We start from the raw sequence: 20461 nt of genomic DNA, 5'->3' as shown, positions 1-20461 counted from the left end.
TTACACTAGTCAATCTTCACCGAGAAGTATATACGGATGAGAAATTCATTTTCGCAGAACAAGCTGATCAGTGCTTCTATGTGAAAGATCCGAATGTCATGTCTGATTGGGTGGTTTTGTACAAGGAGCCAAGATCTGTTGTTCTTCCTAATAACAATGAAAAAAATATTGAAGAAAGTGAAGATAATTATAGTGAACCAATCGGTTCATCTGATGATGTTTGGCAAGAATTCTCTTACGCACAGAATGTGGCGCTGGATGTAGGTATGAACTATATATGTTACACCATATTATCGATTTTTATCTTATCATAATAAAAACAATAATGCATTTCATAACAACATATCTCATGAGCATGTATACAATTTTTTCTTAACGATTGTCTTTATTATATTTGCAGATGAGGAGGAGGATGAGGAGGCTCTTTGACCTGGAGGGTGATCGCTCACGGAGTATCACCCCAGGTAGTGGTGCTGATGATCCACTACCATCTCCGGATGCAGGTATAAAAATTAATTAATACTTTAACATGTTTTATAAATTTTTAGTTATCTAGCTCATAGTGTTCATTTGTTGTAGATGCTGGATATTCATCACCCGGCCCCTCTGATGCAGCACCAGAACCATCCCCCGACGCAGGTATTAAATATTTAATAATTGATAATGTTCAATTAAAATTTAATATTAATGATTCTTCTTTCTTATGTAGGTGCTACTTGGACCCCGACATATCCATCATATACATTCCATACTGACTTGCGGCCAAAGACCCAGGACTTTCTCAGTTTACCTTTACCTCCGGACTCTCATAAGTCCAAGGCTGACTCAAGGAAGTACCACCCACGTGCTGCGAGAAGGTATCAGGAAATGCTTCCTATGTTGGAGACTAGGAAAGCTGTTGCACTCGCAGCAAAAGAAAGAGAGATAGCGAATGGTAAATTATATAAATACTTTTAATTTTCACATTTGTATATTATATGATATATTATCATGTTGTTATTATTGTAGGTGCTAAGTCAGATCGCATAGAGGGATGACGTGGCGGAGGTAAGCCTAAGTCTAAACAACCGCCAAGAGGAATGAGGGCCATTATTAGGTGGAATAGTTCTAATTTACCCGTTGGTCCTTGGTCGGCCCGATTGAATGCATATATTGGGGTTCTCGTGCGTAGAGCGACCATTATCAACCCTTATTTTCATTTTCGAGAATTACCATGGACCGCATACGAGGCGATATGGACTGCGCTTATGGTAAGTGCATATTGTTTTAGATTTTCATTTATTAATAATTAGTAATTGATATTAAATTATCCTTACTAAATGTGTATGTAAATCTACAGGACTGCTTCTGCCTTGAGGACTTTGAGGGGGCTTGGAATTATGTGTTTAATGTCAAGGTTGAAGCAGTCCTCAAACAATGGAGGCATGAGATCAAACATGAAACCTATGACAGGTATGAGGAGGACTGGCAGAGGTTTTTAAACCTCGATGACCGAGTTGACGAGATTCATTTCACGGCTCTCCTCATGTATTGGGACAGCGATGCCGCCAAGGTTAGTTTCATGAAATTTAGTTTATAATTTTAAGATATTATTTCATTTTATATTTACAGAATTTTTTTTAAAGAATAAATCCACGAAGGGGTCAGAAAATAGAAGAAAGAAGCTGCATGACCATCACTTGGGCTCACACTCCTACGCCAATCTGGAGGATGTTTATTGTCAAGATACGGTATATGTCATTTAAAGATTTAAAAGATCTTAATGTTTAGTATGATTATGAAATCTCATAATTTATAATATGACAGGGGAAATCATTAATGCCGATACACTTGAGGGCCAGAGCGGCATATGGTACTTTTCGTGAACAATATAGGGGTGATGAGAGGAATCGGGATAAGATCACAAAAAATCTCGAGTTAGTGGTGAGATTTATACATATCTTGAGTAGTATTATTAATTCTATTTTGTTAACATTACGAGGAAACGAGAACACAAATAATATGGTCATTATCTTGAATTAACTATAAATTTGTGCTTTAGGAGGGATTTGAGACCGCATCCAAGGAGGCTGCATCTGTCTACATTTCGCAGGAGGAGGAACAAACCGAGCCAGACCCTCACATGCTTTCTGCAGAGGAGAACATCAATCTCACACAGAACCTGATGGGTCATAATAGGTAAGGATGGTGAAAAATCGAATCAATTTGAATACTACATACTATTTATATTTGTTTACCATTATTGAATTTGAGAGCAAAGTTTAATATTTATTTCTCCCTAATAATAGGAGAGGAAGATATCCTCTACATGGTGTCGGAGCTTCACCTGGTATAAGCATCAGATCGTCCACAGCATCCTCCACACCATCTACATCGACGAGAGCAGCCACAAGCAGTTTCCAGGCTATGCCATTTGTCGCACGTATCTCTGCGTATCTGATTGACAAAATTGACCCGGAGCTGCATATTCAGGTGACTAATGAGATGACTAGAGTTGCGCTGACGGCGAACTCGATGGACGATCTCATGGGGTATGTTATACAATATTTAGGCGGTGCTATTCCTTATAGCGCGTATGGTGGTGTCATACGGATCATTAGCTCGATTGGCGATAATTCTGGCGCTAGACAGAGTAGTGCTCAGGTACCTTATTTTTTCTTATATTTATAAATTCATTTTTATCTAATATGTTATCAAACACCACATAATGATTATTCAATTAAACATTCAGAGTGGAGATATTGGAGGGAGCAGCACCCGTTCTCGTAATCGGGATAGAGATACCCCCCGCCGACGACGATGGATGCGGTTTTTTTATTTTTAATGCAATAAACAGTTTTATTTGTTATAACACTACATTTATTCATGTCGTGTATCATATCTTAGTTATGTGCATTGTTAGTATATATGTTGTTGGATGTGTTTTAGACGGAACTGATTGATGTATATTTTGAAGTGGATGGTTGGATTTGTACAATTGGATGGTTGAATGTGACGTGTACAATATTTTCTGGATGTATTCAAATATTAATGTAATTGTACAGGGAAATCCAAATTTTAATTAATTTTTTTTCCTGAAAAAAAAACAATCTAGACGGAATTCTGTCTAGATTGAATCAATCTAGACGGAAATTCCGTCTAGGTTGTAAAAAACCAACCCAGACAGAAATTTCGTCTGGGTTAGCAATCCAGACGGAATTCCGTCTGGGTTGCCAACCCAGACGGAATTCTAGGTTGACTTCCGTCTAGATTGATCAATCTAGACGGAATTCCGTCTAGTTTGAAGTAATATAGACGGAAGCAAAATAAACCAATCAAACTAGACGGAATTCCGTCTAGATGAACTAATCTAGACGGAATTGCAATCAACCTAGACGGAAATTTCCGTCTAGTTTGGTCGATTTTCTACTAGTGATAAAAGGTTTATTGCAACCGGTCTAAAAGTGATGGATAAGTAAGCCTTTCTTTTGTAGAGGTTAATTAATTTTAACATTTGTAGGGTTATCTTAATCCATTTATAATTCTTGTGTTTGATTAAGAGAGATTTAACTGATTGCAAATATTGTGCATTTGATGGGCTAAGGAGGGGTTAACTCTCCTTAACACCTCACCTAATTCATTGAGCCTAAGGTCCTAATATGGAATATGATGCATAATTAGAAGTAGTTAACCCATTATTAGAATAAAGAAGGATAAATTAAAATGATTCACGCAGTCAGATTTATTTTAATCACTATTTCCTTTGTAAATAAAGGGGTTATTGTTGGTACTTAAGATCGATCTAAAATAGATCTAATAATCGTGATTTATCCAAAGAGATTAAAACAATAAGAGCGCGGAAGCAATACCTGAATCCATTACACGAATCTGAATTAGGGTTTTGGATCTTCTAATCTTGAAAGCTCTCTCCCTAATATTTCTCTTTAGATGGGGATAAGAGAACGAGAACTCAACCATAAGATTAGGGACCATAACCCCTTTATATAGACTTGCAGTTTTCTAATTTAGTCGCTCATTAAATTAGAATTACGATCTGGTATCTCCATAATTAGCCCATGACATATTTAAACACTCATTAATCCAATTACATGATTGATCACTTTATACGGGTTAATTACAAAGATAACAACACACACTGATATAACATATGTGCCCACAAATAGATTTAATTAGATTTAAATCCAATAATCTCCTACTTGGGCACCATATGTTTTCTTAAAGTGTGTATAACCTTATGAGCTCAAAAAATTGCTATCATAAATAAAGGTATTTTCAAACAATCTCGCCCATTGACTATATCAATATAGGATCAAAGCAGCCTTCGTCACATTTATCATGACTCGACTCATCAATGGTCACATATACTAATACAATCTAATGACATAGATCAATCATGGATGTGCAGCATGAAAATTACATGTAATATGATCAGTACATGTCTATTTTCAACTGGCCCTACCTTAAACTTTAGTGAGGTCAAAACCAAATATAATGTAACAGAGTGTCTTAACTGAATACATTAATCTAATCAGACAATACAACCAAACATAAAGCACCAAAATTACATACTCCCACTAAATCATGATATCCTCAAATAATACCACACTCATATGATCAGCAGTATGCTCATGAAAGACCTTAGATGACAATCCTTTTGTAAGAGGATCATCTATCATGGAGTTTTTTCCAATGTGCAACTCTATGGATATCTGTCCACTCTGTACCCTTTCTTTCATAACCAGAAACTTAATGTCAATATGTTTTGACTTAGTTGAGCTCATGTTGTTATTGAAATATATCACTGTAGATTTATTATCACAAAAAAACTTTAGTGGTCTTTCAACCTTTTGCAGAATGCGCAGTCCAGTGACAAAATTTTACAACCATATTCTATGATTGGATGCCTCATAGCAAGCTACAAATTCTACTGCCATAGTGGAGAAAGCTACGAGTGTCTGTTTGATACTTTTTTATGATATAGCTCCTCCTGCTAACATATAAATGTAGCCTGATGTAGACTTTCTGCAATCTTGACATCCAGCAAAATCAGAATCAGAGTACCCAATGACCTCCAGCTGTTCTGATTTTCTGTATGTGAGCATATAATCTTTTATTTTTTAAAGATACCTCATAATACTTTTGACTGCTATCTAATGATCCATACTAGGGTTGATTAAGTATCCGCCTAACATACTAACAATGTACGTAATATTCGGATGCGTACACACCTGAGCATACATTAGACTTCCTACAGCTGAAGCATAGGAAATTTTCTGCATTTCTTGAATTTTAAGGTTGCCTTTAGGACACTGAATGAGACTGAATTTGTCTCCTTTAGCAACAAGGGTGTCACCTGGTCTGCAATCTTACATGCCAAACCTTTTGAGTACTTTATCGATATAGCTCTTTTGTGATAATCACTACAACAGAAAAGCTAATCCGCGAGGAACAAGTTTATCGTTGAAAGTCGAGATTTCCTCGCCATAGTATGTTGGTGAGGAAAAAACTTTGGTCACCATTTCCTCACGGTAGGGTGGTCAAGAAAAGTTTCTGCGAGGAATATTATAAATTCTCATGAAATCCTTTTCACGATGAATATATTCTTTTCTCGTTGTTACTTTTTAGCCTCGATATTTTTCCTCACCTAATCTCATACCTTTTTCATCGCTAAACTACAGTTTCCTCGCTAATGATACGAGAATAATATTTAATTTATATATAATAAAAGTTATAAAAATCTATTTTTGTCGTTGTAAGTATCTTTCAGCGAGGAAACTGTTCCTCATTAAAGGTAAATCTTTAACAAGAAAATTGATTTTCTTCATTATATGTATCTTTTTCTTGTGGAAACAGTTCCTCTGTAAAGGGACTCACTACAACAGACAGGTCTTTTAGCGACCAACTTTTTTACGAGAAAATTATTTTCCTCAACAAATATCACTTTCGACGAGGAAAATATTATTTTATCAGTAAATATCAGTAGGTCTTCTACGAGGAATATATTTTCCTCACAGTAAACCACCTTCTACGAAGAAAATTTTAGTTCCTCACTAAAGATTATCATAATTTGGTCTCCTAACTAGTTATTTTATTGGTGAGGAAATATGAGATTTTGGTGATGAACTTTTTCATCGTGAAATGCACATTTAACGAGGAAATAATCATTTCATCGCTGCTCTTTTAGCGGAAAATAGAGGAAAACCCGCCAAATGTAACAACGACAAAGTATGATTTCCTCACTGAAGATCCATAATCTGGGAGGAAACGTTTTCTTATCAAAAGAATCAATTAGCGAGGAAATAATAGTTTCCTCATTATTAGTTTGGCGGGAAAAAACCGCCAATTTTAATGGTGACAAATTTAAGGCTTCCTCGCTAAAAGTTTTTGTTTTTACGAGAAACTGTTTCCTCGTTAAAAAGAACCTATTAGCGAGGAATTTATAGTTTTCTCACTATTAATTTAGCGGAAAAATTTGCAACACCCGACAAATTCATTGACGAGAAATTAAATAATTTCCCGCTAAATTTTTTGTTTTACGAGGAACCGTTTCCTCATTAAAAAAACCAATTAGCGAGGAAATAATAGTTTTCTCATTATTAGTTTGGTGGGAAAATGTGCAGAACCCGCCAATTTCAATAGCAACAAATTTAAGGTTTGTTTTCGCCAAAAGTTGGTTTCGTTGTCGAATTCATTATATCTTCGGTCGATTACAATAAATTCAAAGAAAACAGCCTTTTTATAAGACTCTTTTACACAACAAAAAGAAAATTACAACTCTTGAGAAAATAAACGCAGGATCGTTGTTTGGATCACTGCTTTTGTGGGATCTTTGCCTGTGCCGGGAGCGCTTTGACTCGTGGACCACCAAATCACAGATTCTGATTGAACCGTGAGGGGTTTATGATTCTGACTTCGTTTATCGAAGTGAGAAATTGAAACGATATCTTATCGATGTAAGATAGTCGTTCTTCTTGAAATCAAGTCAAAGCCTGATTATCAAGGATTGGCCGTAAGATCAGCACCTCTGCTCTCTGGATTGCTCTGAAATGCTCCCTATGATCAGCCTCTGATCTCTGCTGGCTGCCCCTGTGAAAATGGCCTTCGGGGGGTATTTATAACCCTCTGGATGAACAGTGCTCGCGAGACAGCATTTGCTGTCTCGGCGGGCGAGACAGTGTTTGCTGTCTCACTTTGAGGACTTATCGCTCTATTGACGAGAGTCGATAAGGTAGAAGTGTTGCGTTCAGGGCAACTTTGAGGACTTATCGCTCTATTGACGAGAGTCGATAAGGTAGAAGTGTTGCGTTCAGGGCAACTTTGAGGACTTATCGCTCTATTGACGAGAGTCGATAAGGTAGAAGTGTTGCGTTCAGGGCAACTTTGAGGACTTATCGCTCTATTGACGAGAGTCGATAAGGTAGAAGTGTTGCGTTCAGGGCAACTTTGAGGACTTATCGCTCTATTGACGAGAGTCGATAAGGTAGAAGTGTTGCGTTCAGGGCAACTTTGAGGACTTATCGCTCTATTGACGAGAGTCGATAAGGTAGAAGTGTTGCGTTCAGGGCAACTTTGAGGACTTATCGCTCTATTGACGAGAGTCGATAAGGTAGAAGTGTTGCGTTCAGGGCAACTTTGAGGACTTATCGCTCTATTGACGAGAGTCGATAAGGTAGAAGTGTTGCGTTCAGGGCAACTTTGAGGACTTATCGCTCTATTGACGAGAGTCGATAAGGTAGAAGTGTTGCGTTCAGGGCAACTTTGAGGACTTATCGCTCTATTGACGAGAGTCGATAAGGTAGAAGTGTTGCGTTCAGGGCAACTTTGAGGACTTATCGCTCTATTGACGAGAGTCGATAAGGTAGAAGTGTTGCGTTCAGGGCAACTTTGAGGACTTATCGCTCTATTGACGAGAGTCGATAAGGTAGAAGTGTTGCGTTCAGGGCAACTTTGAGGACTTATCGCTCTATTGACGAGAGTCGATAAGGTAGAAGTGTTGCGTTCAGGGCAACTTTGAGGACTTATCGCTCTATTGACGAGAGTCGATAAGGTAGAAGTGTTGCGTTCAGGGCAACTTTGAGGACTTATCGCTCTATTGACGAGAGTCGATAAGGTAGAAGTGTTGCGTTCAGGGCAACTTTGAGGACTTATCGCTCTATTGACGAGAGTCGATAAGGTAGAAGTGTTGCGTTCAGGGCAACTTTGAGGACTTATCGCTCTATTGACGAGAGTCGATAAGGTAGAAGTGTTGCGTTCAGGGCAACTTTGAGGACTTATCGCTCTATTGACGAGAGTCGATAAGGTAGAAGTGTTGCGTTCAGGGCAACTTTGAGGACTTATCGCTCTATTGACGAGAGTCGATAAGGTAGAAGTGTTGCGTTCAGGGCAACTTTGAGGACTTATCGCTCTATTGACGAGAGTCGATAAGGTAGAAGTGTTGCGTTCAGGGCAACTTTGAGGACTTATCGCTCTATTGACGAGAGTCGATAAGGTAGAAGTGTTGCGTTCAGGGCAACTTTGAGGACTTATCGCTCTATTGACGAGAGTCGATAAGGTAGAAGTGTTGCGTTCAGGGCAACTTTGAGGACTTATCGCTCTATTGACGAGAGTCGATAAGGTAGAAGTGTTGCGTTCAGGGCAACTTTGAGGACTTATCGCTCTATTGACGAGAGTCGATAAGGTAGAAGTGTTGCGTTCAGGGCAACTTTGAGGACTTATCGCTCTATTGACGAGAGTCGATAAGGTAGAAGTGTTGCGTTCAGGGCAACTTTGAGGACTTATCGCTCTATTGACGAGAGTCGATAAGGTAGAAGTGTTGCGTTCAGGGCAACTTTGAGGACTTATCGCTCTATTGACGAGAGTCGATAAGGTAGAAGTGTTGCGTTCAGGGCAACTTTGAGGACTTATCGCTCTATTGACGAGAGTCGATAAGGTAGAAGTGTTGCGTTCAGGGCAACTTTGAGGAAAGTAGGGTTTAAATTCTGAGAAGACTTTGTCAGATATTTTGTTTTAAACTGCGCCAAAGTTTTAAAACTCAAGCCACATATTTTCCGAAATATCTGATTCTGGGAACAGGGGTACCCCCTGCGTTTATACTCTTGAATTGAGCTGCGTATTTTTGGAAGAACACATCTCTAGATTGTTGCGTTTGGTCTAGCTTTATGGACGCAGGGATTTGTCCTGCGTCTAATCGGAAGTTCAAGCGGTTGCAATGATGACGAAGAGACCACACCCGTCGGGAGTCTTGGAACTCTGCACCGTCATTAATTATTTATAAATAGGGTTGATTAGTCATGTCAAGAGGCTTTAACGTTTAAGCTTCTTCCTTGAACTCCCAAACGAGTTTCTTCTCGTTAGTTCTTTGTCTTGTCTTCTGGCTATGGCTTCCCAGAAATCTTGCTCGAGTGACGACGACCAGAAGGCGCATTTTCCACCGCCGTCGAGGGATGCTTTTGGGTCCCCCTCCGGACCGTCGTCGGTGCCTCCAACGCCTGGACATCGAAGTAAGTCTCGCTGTCTTCTTTACTTAAGCATTCTTCTTTAATTGATTTTCTTGAAATTCCTTTGATGGGTTTTGGTTGACGATGACGAATATAATTCGTCTCTTCAAACTTGAATGTGAAAAGAATTTCAACGTCTCTTGATGAAGACTGTCTATTTTCTTGACTTTGGATCCTCAAAGAGTTTCCCATGTCCATTGTAATAATGAAGACTGTACCGTCGAAAGGTTGTAGCGTTGGAGCCTTAAACTTTGGTGGGTAGGGAGCCGTATCCCATTCTGCAGGGTAGGGTCGTATCACTCCTTCCTCGCGAAGCTCGCTCCTGTTGGCCATTGCGTTAAGGCGGGCTTCTAGCTCGTCTACTTTGGTTGACTGAGGATACAGTTCTTTTTCTATCTCCTTCTCATTGTCAGAAGAAGAATCTAAGTTGTGAGTCTCACGATCTGAGTGTTCGTGCGCCTTCTGCTTTCCTTTTGACGTAGTCCTCCGGGAAGACTCGGGTCTTTGGCCTTTTTCAGCCAGAAGTTGGGCCAACATATCCTTCATCTGGAGAAGGGTTTCCTGTTGCGCCTGGAGCATGACGTGATGTTCATCAACTCTTTTGGCTATGTCTTCAGGATTTCCCGTCATGTAAACAGAAACCTTCTGTGCTCCGATAGAGCTTGAAGATTGAGATTCAGCTATTGCCGAATGTTCATCACTTGTCGTAATCCGTTGGGCTAACTTTTGGTAATTAACCGGGCGGATAGCTCCAGTCCGTGACCGAGTATGTCGATATACCCCTTCGAACTCATCACAATTTTCTCGAATGGTCGGGGAATGGCTTCTTTCTGATTCATTGGAACTGGGACACGGGGCTTTTCCTCTGCTGGTCATGTTGATGGTAACCTGAGGGTATTCAGCTTCAGAAACTTTCTTCTTATGACGTCGTCGTTTGGTAGGTCTTGCGACGTCAGACAGTCTGTCGAATACAGACCTGCGAGGTTCAGGCATACAACAATGACATTCGGAGAGGACCGTTGAAATAAGCCGCTCACAATGACATGAATGAGCTGCTCGTTGCATTGGTTTTTCTCTGGAGAGTAACTCTCGCAAATCAGAGACCCAAGGACAATTCTTCATCGAGGATGAAACCCCCTGTCCTTGGATGGGCAAAATTGGTTCTTGTTGAACTTGACGGACCCTATCGCATTCGGGAATCGAGGTGCGAGGGTCGCGTTTTGACTTATAAACACTAGGCCTTGGCCTGCGTTTAGTTGACGGAACAGACCCCTTAGGGTCTTGTTTTGTTTTGGACGCACTCTTGAGGTGCTTGTTTTCCCTTGACAGGGCTGTGTTTTGATTGGACAACGCACCACTGAGGGTCGCGTTTAAGTTGAATCACCCGAGGTTTGTAATTAGATTCATTACCTCGAAGTATGCGTTCTGGAGTATGGACGCAATGCTTAGGCAGATCTTCGGAGATGCAATCCTTGCGTTGGACTTGGGATTGATTTTCTCGGAGGTGTGCTCGTCGGATGGACCTTCTTCGTCGTCGAGCAGTGTTTTTCTTGGCTTGTTTCAAAGCCTTAGTATCAGCAACACCGGCGTTGATTGTGCCTATGGATTGACTTTTCCTTTCGGGGAAAAGTCGGGATTTGAGTCACTTGAATGCTGTTTAGACTTTCTTCTATCAGCCACGTTGATGGTGACTTCAGGGAATTCATCATTTTGGACAGCTGCTCTTCTTTTGCGGAAATGTCTCGGCTTAGGTTTCGATAATACAGAGACTTTTCGTGGGATGACTTCTCGTTTGAAACAGTCACATTCTGATAATGCTGTTTTAACGAGTCGCGCACAGGAACAACGAGAGTTTATCTCTCGAATAACTCTCTTTCGAAAATTATTCACAACTTCAACTTGATAATACGATTCATCGGTATGATTGCCAAAAAATCGTATCGTCTGTTGGTATGATCTCCCAGGTATGACGATATCATTTGGTGAATGCGTCTTCTTCTGGGGGTATAAAACCTTGTTGGCATTCTCAGGACAATTTATTTTTGTTTTTGAGCGATCCAAGGTTATGTTGGGAGTCGCACGTCTGAAACCACCCATTTGCGGGTATGGGGTCTTAACGGGCTCCGAATGCTGATTTTGCATAAGTCCAGACTTTGGAATCCAAACTTGACGAAGTTTTGGTGATTCTTTGGTCACCATTTCCTTCCTCTTTTCTCGTCTTTGTTGTGAGAGAGCATGGGCATTAGCAGCTTTTGCACGACGTTTTTGTATACGTTCTTTGAGGTTTGAACGAGCCCTTTTGACTGTAGTCCATTCCTCCATCACTAACTTAGCAGAGATATGAGTGATTGGTCGTTGAGACAACTGAACCACTCTATGTCTCCTCGACTCTAAGTCCGCAAGATAACGAACTCCGTCGGTTTGTTCCAAGGCCTTAGCTATTTGGCGAGCACGGCGTTGGCGTTGTCTTTGACGAGCTCTTTTCGTCAATGCAGGTGGGCTTTGATTTAATGACCCTTTACTTGGCGAAGAGTCATTATGAGCAGAGAGGTTGCGAGTAGAATTCTCAGCAACAATTAAGCGAAAGTCTTCATCTGTAGTGTTTGACAACTTCGACAAAGATGAAATCTTCCTGCATTTGCGAGGCAAAGAAGATTTTACAGATGAGAATAACAAATACTCCTCGAACTTCGCTTGGTCGAACTCGTACTCGACTGTTGATTCAACCAGGATCTTGATGGTTGGCTGCGACACGACGGTCTCGGCAGCGAGACCGTTGGCTCCCACTGTGGTCGCCAGTTTGTTTTCGCCAAAAGTCGAATTTGTTGTCGAATTCATTATATCTTCGGTCGATTACAATAAATTCAAAGAAAACAGCCTTTTTATAAGACTCTTTTACACAACAAAAAGAAAATTACAACTCTTGAGAAAATAAACGCAGGATCGTTGTTTGGATCACTGCTTTCGTGGGATCTTTGCCTGTGCCGGGAGCGCTTTGACTCGTGGACCACCAAATCACAGATTCTGATTGAACCGTGAGGGGTTTATGATTCTGACTTCGTTTATCGAAGTGAGAAATTGAAACGATATCTTATCGATGTAAGATAGTCGTTCTTCTTGAAATCAAGTCAAAGCCTGATTATCAAGGATTGGCCGTAAGATCAGCACCTCTGCTCTCTGGATTGCTCTGAAATGCTCCCTATGATCAGCCTCTGATCTCTGCTGGCTGCCCCTGTGAAAATGGCCTTCGGGGGGTATTTATAACCCTCTGGATGAACAGTGCTCGCGAGACAGCATTTGCTGTCTCGGCGGGCGAGACAGTGTTTGCTGTCTCGCCCAGCGAGACAGTAAATTTGCTGTCTCGCCCAGCGAGACAGTAAAATACTGTCTACATTTCTGGCAGTTTTCGATGTAACTGCTTTCCCACGTTTCAAACTCCGTTATTTTGGCAGTTATCCACGTGATTCTCGCCCACGACGTTTCCCACGTTCTTGAACAGTTAGTGGCCACGTGTAGGGCAGTTGCAAAGGTAGTTTTGACCATCTGAAAACTGTCTCACGTGCAAGACAGTAAATTCTGTCTCGCACGGCGAGACAGCAAAGACTGTCTCGCGTGGGCGAGACAGTAAAAGTCTGTCTCGCCCGCGAGACAGTAAAGACTGTCTCGCACGGCGAGACAGTAAAGACTGTCTCGCGCGGCGAGACAGTCAAGTCTGTCTCGCACGGCGAGACAGTCAAGACTTGTGTTTTTTCTGCCTTTTTGGATGATTTCCTCTTGAGCTGTATTTGGATATCTTTCAGCATTTTTTGACGCCTACAAGGTTACCTCGCTAAAAGTTTTTGTTTTACGAGGAACCGTTTTGTCGTCAAAAAGAACATATTAGCAAGGAAATTATAGTTTCCTCATTATTAATTTGGTGGAAAAATATGCAACACCCGTCAAATTCATTAACGACAAATTGAAGGTTTTCTCACTAAATTTTTTTATTTTATGAGGAACCATTTCCTCGCTAAAAGAATCAATTAGTAAGAAAATAATAATTTCCTCATTATTAGTTTGACGGAAAAATACGCAAAACCTAGAATTTCCGTTTATGTTGCTTTTAAATTTAAAATAAAATAAAAAACCCTAACCTTGTCACTTCCCGCCGTCCCAAATTTCATCCCGCGAAAAATTCCCACTTTTCCCAAATTCCCCTACCCCCCCCCCCCCAAAAAAAAAAAAAAAAATCACCGCCTCTTCCCAAATTCCCCCCTCCCCCCACCCGACCTCCTCTCTCCCCTAATCTCCTCTCTCTCTCTCTCTCTCTCTCTCTTTCTCTCTCAAAAACCCTAATTTGTTAACTGCCTCAGCCCATAGCTCAAAACCCTAGGAATCAAAGAAGATGTTGAGGGAAGGGAATGTTCTATTCTCACACCTTTCTCGCAAAAAAGAGCCCCCTAGGGATCGTATGGATCGCTGCTCACTTGGAGCGAAAGATCAAAAAACACCAGCTCAACGAAATCGATGTCGCCTTTTATGCTGGTTCGTTGATTCTCCCTTTCCCTCCTCCCTCTTTTGATTTTTTTATCTGATCTCTGTGGTAAAAATTCCTCCTTTCCCCCAGCTTTCTAGGTTTTTTCCGACTAGTTTTGTTGTTAGGTTTCAGTTTCTTGATTTTCGCGGGGGAAATTTCTTCCTTGTTCGTCAATAGATTAGGGTTGCTATCGAGACTTTTATTTTATTTTTTAGGAATTGGGTTTTGATATCTCCGGTAAAGATTTCACATACCCCACTTTTTCTAGGGTTTTTGGGTTTCCCATTGTAAGTTGTTGGTTTTTTTCTTTTTTTTGCATGGAATCAGTTAAAGATAGATTTTTTTTCTGGGGAGAATTGGGCTGATTGTATGAATTTTTTTTCCAGTGAAGAATAATGGTTTGAAGCTTATCTTCAACAAGAGATATTGGGGGTATTGTTTTGTTGATCTCCTCGTAGTAAAGATGTCTCCTTTTCCGTTTTTCCGGGATGCAAACAGTAAAGTATAAAGCTTCATTCTAACCATATATTGAAGAATATGTATGATTTTTCTAGAATTTCAAGTTTCTTGTCATTGTTAGGTTTCGATTTATTAATTTCGTGGAGTAAAGTTTGTTTCTTCCCAAGGAATTGGTTAAAGAGAATTATCTTTTGGAGAGAATTGGGTTGGATTGTTTGTTTCAGTAAAATTTGATGTTGTAAAGCCCATATTTGTCAAAAGAAATTAGCGTTTTTAATTTTCTTCGCTTTTTAATCTTCTTTATTATGTTAGTGCGGATCATAGTGTAGTAAACTTCTGCATATTTCTCCACAATCTTTAAAGGTTGATTTATTCACATATTAATAAGATAATTTGAATATTTTTTTTAGATTCACCTAGTAAAGATATAGAAATGAAGGGGTTTCAATATGATAACCCTAGAATGATGCCAAATTAGGAACTTGAACGAGTAGAAGCTAGAAGCTTAAGTAATCATTCAATTCTACACTAGGAAGTATGTGTTTCACTTATATCTTGCTGAATTTGGAGCATTTAACTCAGCTTTCATCTTTCTTCAATAGAATGTATCATGCATGTTCCCTTAAGTTCCAATTGCTCTGAGATTATCAGGGCACCTTCTTTATGGTCTTGTCCGGATATATTCAATGAAGGTCAAGTACCTTATTTAGGACTGTAATAGAATGGTGGATGATATAAGAAGAGTTTTCACATCTGTGCAAGTTAATCTACCAGGTGAAGCGGTCCATGCCCCGTTTGAATCTCTTACCTTGCCCTGCACTTTTAATCTTGATGCCATGGAGTTGGACTACTATCCTATAGAGTAACTTTTGTTTTTTCCTTCATCTCGGTTCTCAGTGCATTCTTAAATCGTAGAAGGTAATTTACACTTTTTTAACCTTTAACATAATCTTTGTTTTCTATTTATAGTGAACCTGATAATCACCGGAAACGACATGATCAGATTACTATTCAAGGTCATCTTTTGCTTCCATTTATTTTCTATTTTCTTCAACATAGTTTGTCCTTCAATGTAAATCTGTATACTAATGAATTCAGCATGCTCACAGATCAAATGTTGTTTGAAAAACAATATGTGTCCATCTTTATCGATGAGGTCTTAGTCTTTGCTATTAGTCTGTTTATTTTTGAAGTCTCTGCTATGGTTTTAATGTGCACTACTTTGTTACTATATGCCTCTTTAATCATTGAGTTCATTTGAGATATTTGGTCATTTGTTTAATTTTTTTTGATGCGTCAAGGAAAATTCTTTTATCTAATTTGTAACCGTTGCATATATTAAAACACCAATCAGGTCATATTTGTGTATGCTTATTGGCTTAACATGTCAAACATGTTTATTACTTTTACTGTTTAATATATGTCATTCATCATGTATATAACCTTTCCTATTACTTGTGTGTTTAGTGACTTTTATCTGATTCTTCAGACCTACTATTCTCTGCATGCAGGCTCTATTCAAAGATCTAACAGAAGACGATCTTTCATATCTCAGGTTTCAGTTTAAGTTATTAGAACCTAATAAAGATGGATGTGTCTCATTTGAGAACTCTTTCATATCTCAGGTTTCAGTTTAAGTTATTAGAACCTAATAAAGATGGATGTGTCTCATTTGAGAACTTCCGAATGGTGAGCAGCTCTTTTGTTATTATTAGAACCTAATAAAGATGGATGTGTCTCATTTGAGAACTTCCGAATGGTGAGCAGCTCTTTTGTTATCTTTTCCACTGTTCTTCTTGTGTTTTTACTTTTGTTGGAGAGCAAAGCTAAAATATTATCACGTCTGGTTATTTATTGGATAGCAAGCAATAAATACCAGAAAGGTATTATCATGCTAAAATATGTTATGCAAAACTGAACTTCTAGAGTTTCTACACATCAATAACAATAGTTACACAACTTATTCAAATAATCTTTATTGAGATATTATCGTTATCATGCCTACCATGTGGAAGAAAACCCTGAGCTGAAGAATCTATCGACATTGAAGAATTCAGATGACGAGGAAGAAAACCTCTGCGTTTCTTTGAGGCTCTGGGACCAAGAGCCTAAAAGGCAACGGTCTGAGCCTCCTTCGTGTAGGCAGTGATTCACCGAAATGAAGAGCTCATTATGAAAATATGAAGATTGGAGCATTCTGAGGTTAGTAATTTAAACAGTTTAATAGTTTCTTTCAAACTGCTGACTATGTTTAGAGTGGATCTTATTTATCCTTTTGTACATTAAAGTTCATGTGTTTGAAGAATGAGAAGTATATCTAACTTGGGATCATAGACTCTTCTTTGCTTGAAAATGGGAATGTGTTTCTCTTTTATTATGTTCATCAAGTTGCTGATATGTTGTGTTTATGTTCTTTTTTGGAGATATTGTCTTTTTATATGTTGCGATTAAAAGCAAATGTAGAAGGGGAGGTCCTCAAACAGATTCATCGCCACCATCATTAATCCCTTTTTCCCTTAAAAACGTTCTCTATATAATTCAGTAGACCAGTTTGACCCTTAGTTATGTCTTCCATCCTTTTATTTGGCTTTTATTTTTTTAGTTTTCTATATCTCCCGAACTTATTGCCCTTATCATGCAGCCATGCCAGGACCACCGTCCTCCATTAAGATGCAGTGCTCCTCAAAAGTTGAAAAGCATGTGGAAAAATGGAAGAAGATTGAAAAAATAGATGTGGAGAACTTGATGAAAAGAATGCATGTTAGTGATGATTTGTTTTGCTAAAGGCATTATATTGGTTGCTTTGATTTGTTATATCAAAAGAATGCATGTTAGTGATGATTTGTTTTGCTAAAGGCATTATATTGGTTGCTTTGATTTGTTATATTTAGTTTGACATATGATTTGTTTTGCTAAAGGCATTATATTGGTTGCTTTGATTTGTTATATTTAGTTTGACATGAAATTATACTTGTGCAGAATAAGTTTGAATTTGACATGTCGCTCCCTCGGGTCCAGGGATATGTAATTACAATATGTCAGGCCGTATATTGTAATTTTCGTTATAAGTTGAAGAAACATTTTGAGCAGTTTTCAACAATTGAGGAGGCAATTAAAAACAAACATGAAGCTGTCAAGACTCTGGAAGAATGAGAGTTTCTTTGCACTCATTTTTCTAGTAAAAAGTTTAAGGTACAATATCTTTTTTTTATTTTTCTCCACGCATTACTTTTTTTTTCATTTACTTCTTTCTAACTGTATATCTTAATAATTTTAGATTCGCTCAGAGAAGAATGTTCTTAATAGGTCAAAGTTGACATATCACCACAGCTGGGTTAAAATCATTTATGTCACACCAAGAGCAAATTGTAAACACTTTTTATTGCTTATAATTTTGGAACTTAATTGTGTACATATATATATGTTGAAAAAGAAAATATGTTTGAATGCAATAGACAGCACAGACTAAAGAGATGCAAGGTGCAATTGATCGTTTTGAAACATAGCATAGAAGCACAAAAAAGGATGGGACTTGGGAGCAAAGGAAAAATAGGTAAGTAACGTGTTAATGATGAATGCTTTTATAATATTTTAAGAATATATGTGAAACTGATATTACTGTTCTAAAGAGGATTATATTGATTAGGTTGTAATTGAGAAGTTACATATGATTGAACTGGATATATTTTTTACTTATAGGATCAAATGATAAAGATGCGAGCAGATACCACTCAACCTGATGGAACTCGAACAATGACAGATAAGGAAATTTGTGCAAAAGTTCTCAAAGTCAAATCAGGCTACATTATAAGGGCTGTGGTTTTGGCCCTAGACCACCACCATTAATGTTCTCTCGTTCTTTAATGAGTAAAATGTCTAAAAAGAATAAAGAGTTGCAAGAGCAGCTTCAAGAGACCCAACAACTTGTAGGAACTCAACAACAAAAGATCAATGCGCAAAATGAGGTAATCCAAAGATTGGAGGAGCAAGCCAAAAAGTTTGAGGAGTTTATGGCTAATTTTTCTAGGCAACATCCATCAGCTTAGTATTCTTAGTGAACTTAAACTTGGAGAAATGTTTCTTTGATCATGTTGCATTTGTTATTGCTTTAGACAAGCATTGTTACTTATGGTAGAAACTTATTTGCTTTATTTATTTTAATTGTTTTGATGTACTGTGGTGATATATAATTGATGATAATTATTTATATTTTGAGCGTTTTTCTCTTAATAGCATTATTATTGATGAACTAAAATTTCCTCATTATAAGTAATTTTCCTCGTTATAGACCATATAACCTATATCGACAAATGTAAATTTTCTCGTAATTGAATTTCTTTGGCGAGGAATATGGGGTACAACCTACAATGACAAATTTAAATTTTCTCGTCTTTGAGTCCATTTACTGAGGAACTATTTCTACGAGAAAAAGATACATATAATAAAGAAAATCAATTTCCTCGTTAAAGATTTACCTTTGGTGAGGAACAGTTTCATCGCCGAAAGATATTTGCAACGACGAAAATAGTTTTTTAGAACTTTTATTATATATAAATTAAATATTATTCACGTATCATTGGCGAGGAAACTATAGTTTAGCGATGAAAAAGATATGAGATTAGGTGAGGAAAAATATCGAGGCTAAAGAGTAACAACGAGAAAAGAATATATTCATCGCAAAAAGGATTTCGCGAGAAATTATAATATTCCTCGCAGAAACTTTTCTTGACCACTCTACCGCGAGGAAATGGTGACCAAAGTTTTTTCCTCGCCAACACACTACGGCGAGGAAATTTCGAATTTCAGCGACAAACTTGTTCCTCGTCGATTAGCTTTTTTGTTGTAGTGACTCAAAGAAGAGAAAATTTAAACTTGTCGTTGTAGGTTGTACCCTATATTCCTCGCCAAAGAAATTCAATTACGAGGAAATTTATATTTGTCGATATAGGTAATATGGTCTATAGCGAGGAAAATTACTTTTGCCGTTATAGGTTGTATCACTATAGCGAGGCAATATGTTTTTGTCGACGTAAGCAGTATACTCTATAACGAGGAAATATTCTTTTGACGATGTAAGTATGTAGCTTATAGAGAGGAATATTACTTTCGTCGTTGTAGGTTGTACCGCTATAGCGAGAAAATATGTTTTTGATGACGTAAGTTATATACTCTATAACGAGGATATATACTTTTGAAGACGTAAGTATGTAACTTATTGCGAGGAAACATATTTTCGTCACCTTAAGTTGTATTGTCTTTTTCGAGGAAATTTACTTCCATCGACCTAAATATATAGCGAGAAAACTTATAATGAGAAAATTTTATTTCATCAATAATTATGATATTATGAGAAAAACGCTCAAAATATAAATAATTGTCATTAATTGTCACCATAGTACATCAAAACAATTAAAATAAATAAAGCAAGCAAGTTTCTACCATAAGTAACAATGTTAGTCTAAAGCAATAACAAATACAATACGATCAAAGAAACATTTCTCCAAGTTTAAGTTCACTAAGAATACTAAGCTGATGGATGTTGCCTGAAAAAATTAGCCATAAACTCCTCAAACTTTTTTGCTTGCTCCTCCAATCTTTGGATTACCTCATTTTGCGCATGGATCTTTTGTTGTTGAGTTCTTACAAGTTGTTGGGTCTCTTGAAGCTGTTCTTGCAACTCTTTATTCTTTTCAGACATTTCACTCATCGAAGAACGAGAGAACCTTAATGGTGATGGTCTAGGGCCAAAACCACAGCCCTTAATGTAGCATGAGTTGACTTTGAGAATTTTTACACAAATTTCCTCATCGGTCATTGTTCGAGTTCCATCAGGTTGAGTGGTATCTGCTCGCATCTTTATCATTTGATCCTATAAGTAAAAAAAATATTCAGCTCAATCATATGTAACTTCTCAATTACAACCTAATCAATATAATCCTCTTTAGAACAGTAATATCAGTTTCACCTATATTCTTAAAATATCAGTAAT

General features: G+C 38.1%; 3 protein-coding genes across 8 annotated transcripts; all 3 read left to right on the top strand.

The window, feature by feature from the left end:
* LOC109820453 lies at positions 130-965 on the top strand. 2 transcript variants are annotated; one of them, XM_020386596.1, is made up of 4 exons: positions 130-264; positions 401-503; positions 580-639; positions 710-965. In XM_020386596.1, the coding sequence occupies exons 2-4, from the start codon at positions 401-403 to the stop codon at positions 955-957; spliced, it is 411 nt and encodes a 136-aa protein (XP_020242185.1). In that variant the 5' UTR covers positions 130-264; the 3' UTR covers positions 958-965. The 2 variants fall into 2 exon arrangements, with proteins under 2 accessions (XP_020242185.1, XP_020242186.1); XM_020386597.1 differs by lacking the exon at positions 130-264 and having other exon boundaries at positions 303-503.
* LOC109820825 lies at positions 2123-2824 on the top strand. Its single transcript, XM_020387018.1, has 3 exons — positions 2123-2178; positions 2289-2643; positions 2732-2824. Exons 1-3 carry the CDS (start codon positions 2123-2125, stop codon positions 2822-2824), a joined length of 504 nt encoding a protein of 167 aa, XP_020242607.1.
* On the top strand, positions 13775-18633 carry LOC109822957 (cohesin subunit rad21-like). 5 transcript variants are annotated; one of them, XR_002242327.1, is made up of 10 exons: positions 13775-14021; positions 15442-15488; positions 15984-16027; positions 16098-16161; positions 16488-16674; positions 17114-17232; positions 17452-17664; positions 17750-17840; positions 17928-18025; positions 18172-18633. XR_002242327.1 is itself a non-coding variant. In XM_020389233.1 (4 exons), the coding sequence occupies exons 1-4, from the start codon at positions 13898-13900 to the stop codon at positions 16037-16039; spliced, it is 315 nt and encodes a 104-aa protein (XP_020244822.1). In that variant the 5' UTR covers positions 13775-13897; the 3' UTR covers positions 16040-16072. The 5 variants fall into 5 exon arrangements, 1 of the variants encoding a protein (XP_020244822.1); XR_002242325.1 differs by having other exon boundaries at positions 17750-18025; XR_002242326.1 differs by lacking the exon at positions 15442-15488 and having other exon boundaries at positions 17750-18025.

The sequence above is a fragment of the Asparagus officinalis genome, chromosome 8 (assembly GCF_001876935.1).
Source record: "Asparagus officinalis chromosome 8, Aspof.V1, whole genome shotgun sequence".
Lineage (NCBI taxonomy): Eukaryota > Viridiplantae > Streptophyta > Magnoliopsida > Asparagales > Asparagaceae > Asparagus > Asparagus officinalis.
Note: the sequence above shows the minus strand (reverse complement) of the source record. Positions and strands in the feature narration are given on the sequence as shown.

Excerpts from the sequence above, each read along its gene's own strand:
- LOC109820453 (XM_020386596.1), top strand. The coding sequence starts at position 401 with ATGAGGAGGAGGATGAGGAGGCTCTTTGACCTGGAGGGTGATCGCTCA. Across the intron at positions 504-579 it reads ACTACCATCTCCGGATGCAG|ATGCTGGATATTCATCACCC; the intron begins GTATAAAAATTA and ends CATTTGTTGTAG. Across the intron at positions 640-709 it reads AGAACCATCCCCCGACGCAG|GTGCTACTTGGACCCCGACA; the intron begins GTATTAAATATT and ends TTTCTTATGTAG.
- LOC109820825 (XM_020387018.1), top strand. The coding sequence starts at position 2,123 with ATGCTTTCTGCAGAGGAGAACATCAATCTCACACAGAACCTGATGGGT. Across the intron at positions 2,179-2,288 it reads AACCTGATGGGTCATAATAG|GAGAGGAAGATATCCTCTAC; the intron begins GTAAGGATGGTG and ends CCCTAATAATAG. Across the intron at positions 2,644-2,731 it reads CTAGACAGAGTAGTGCTCAG|AGTGGAGATATTGGAGGGAG; the intron begins GTACCTTATTTT and ends TTAAACATTCAG.
- LOC109822957 (XM_020389233.1), top strand. The coding sequence starts at position 13,898 with ATGTTCTATTCTCACACCTTTCTCGCAAAAAAGAGCCCCCTAGGGATC. Across the intron at positions 14,022-15,246 it reads CGATGTCGCCTTTTATGCTG|GTGAAGCGGTCCATGCCCCG; the intron begins GTTCGTTGATTC and ends TTAATCTACCAG. Across the intron at positions 15,489-15,983 it reads TGATCAGATTACTATTCAAG|GCTCTATTCAAAGATCTAAC; the intron begins GTCATCTTTTGC and ends CTCTGCATGCAG.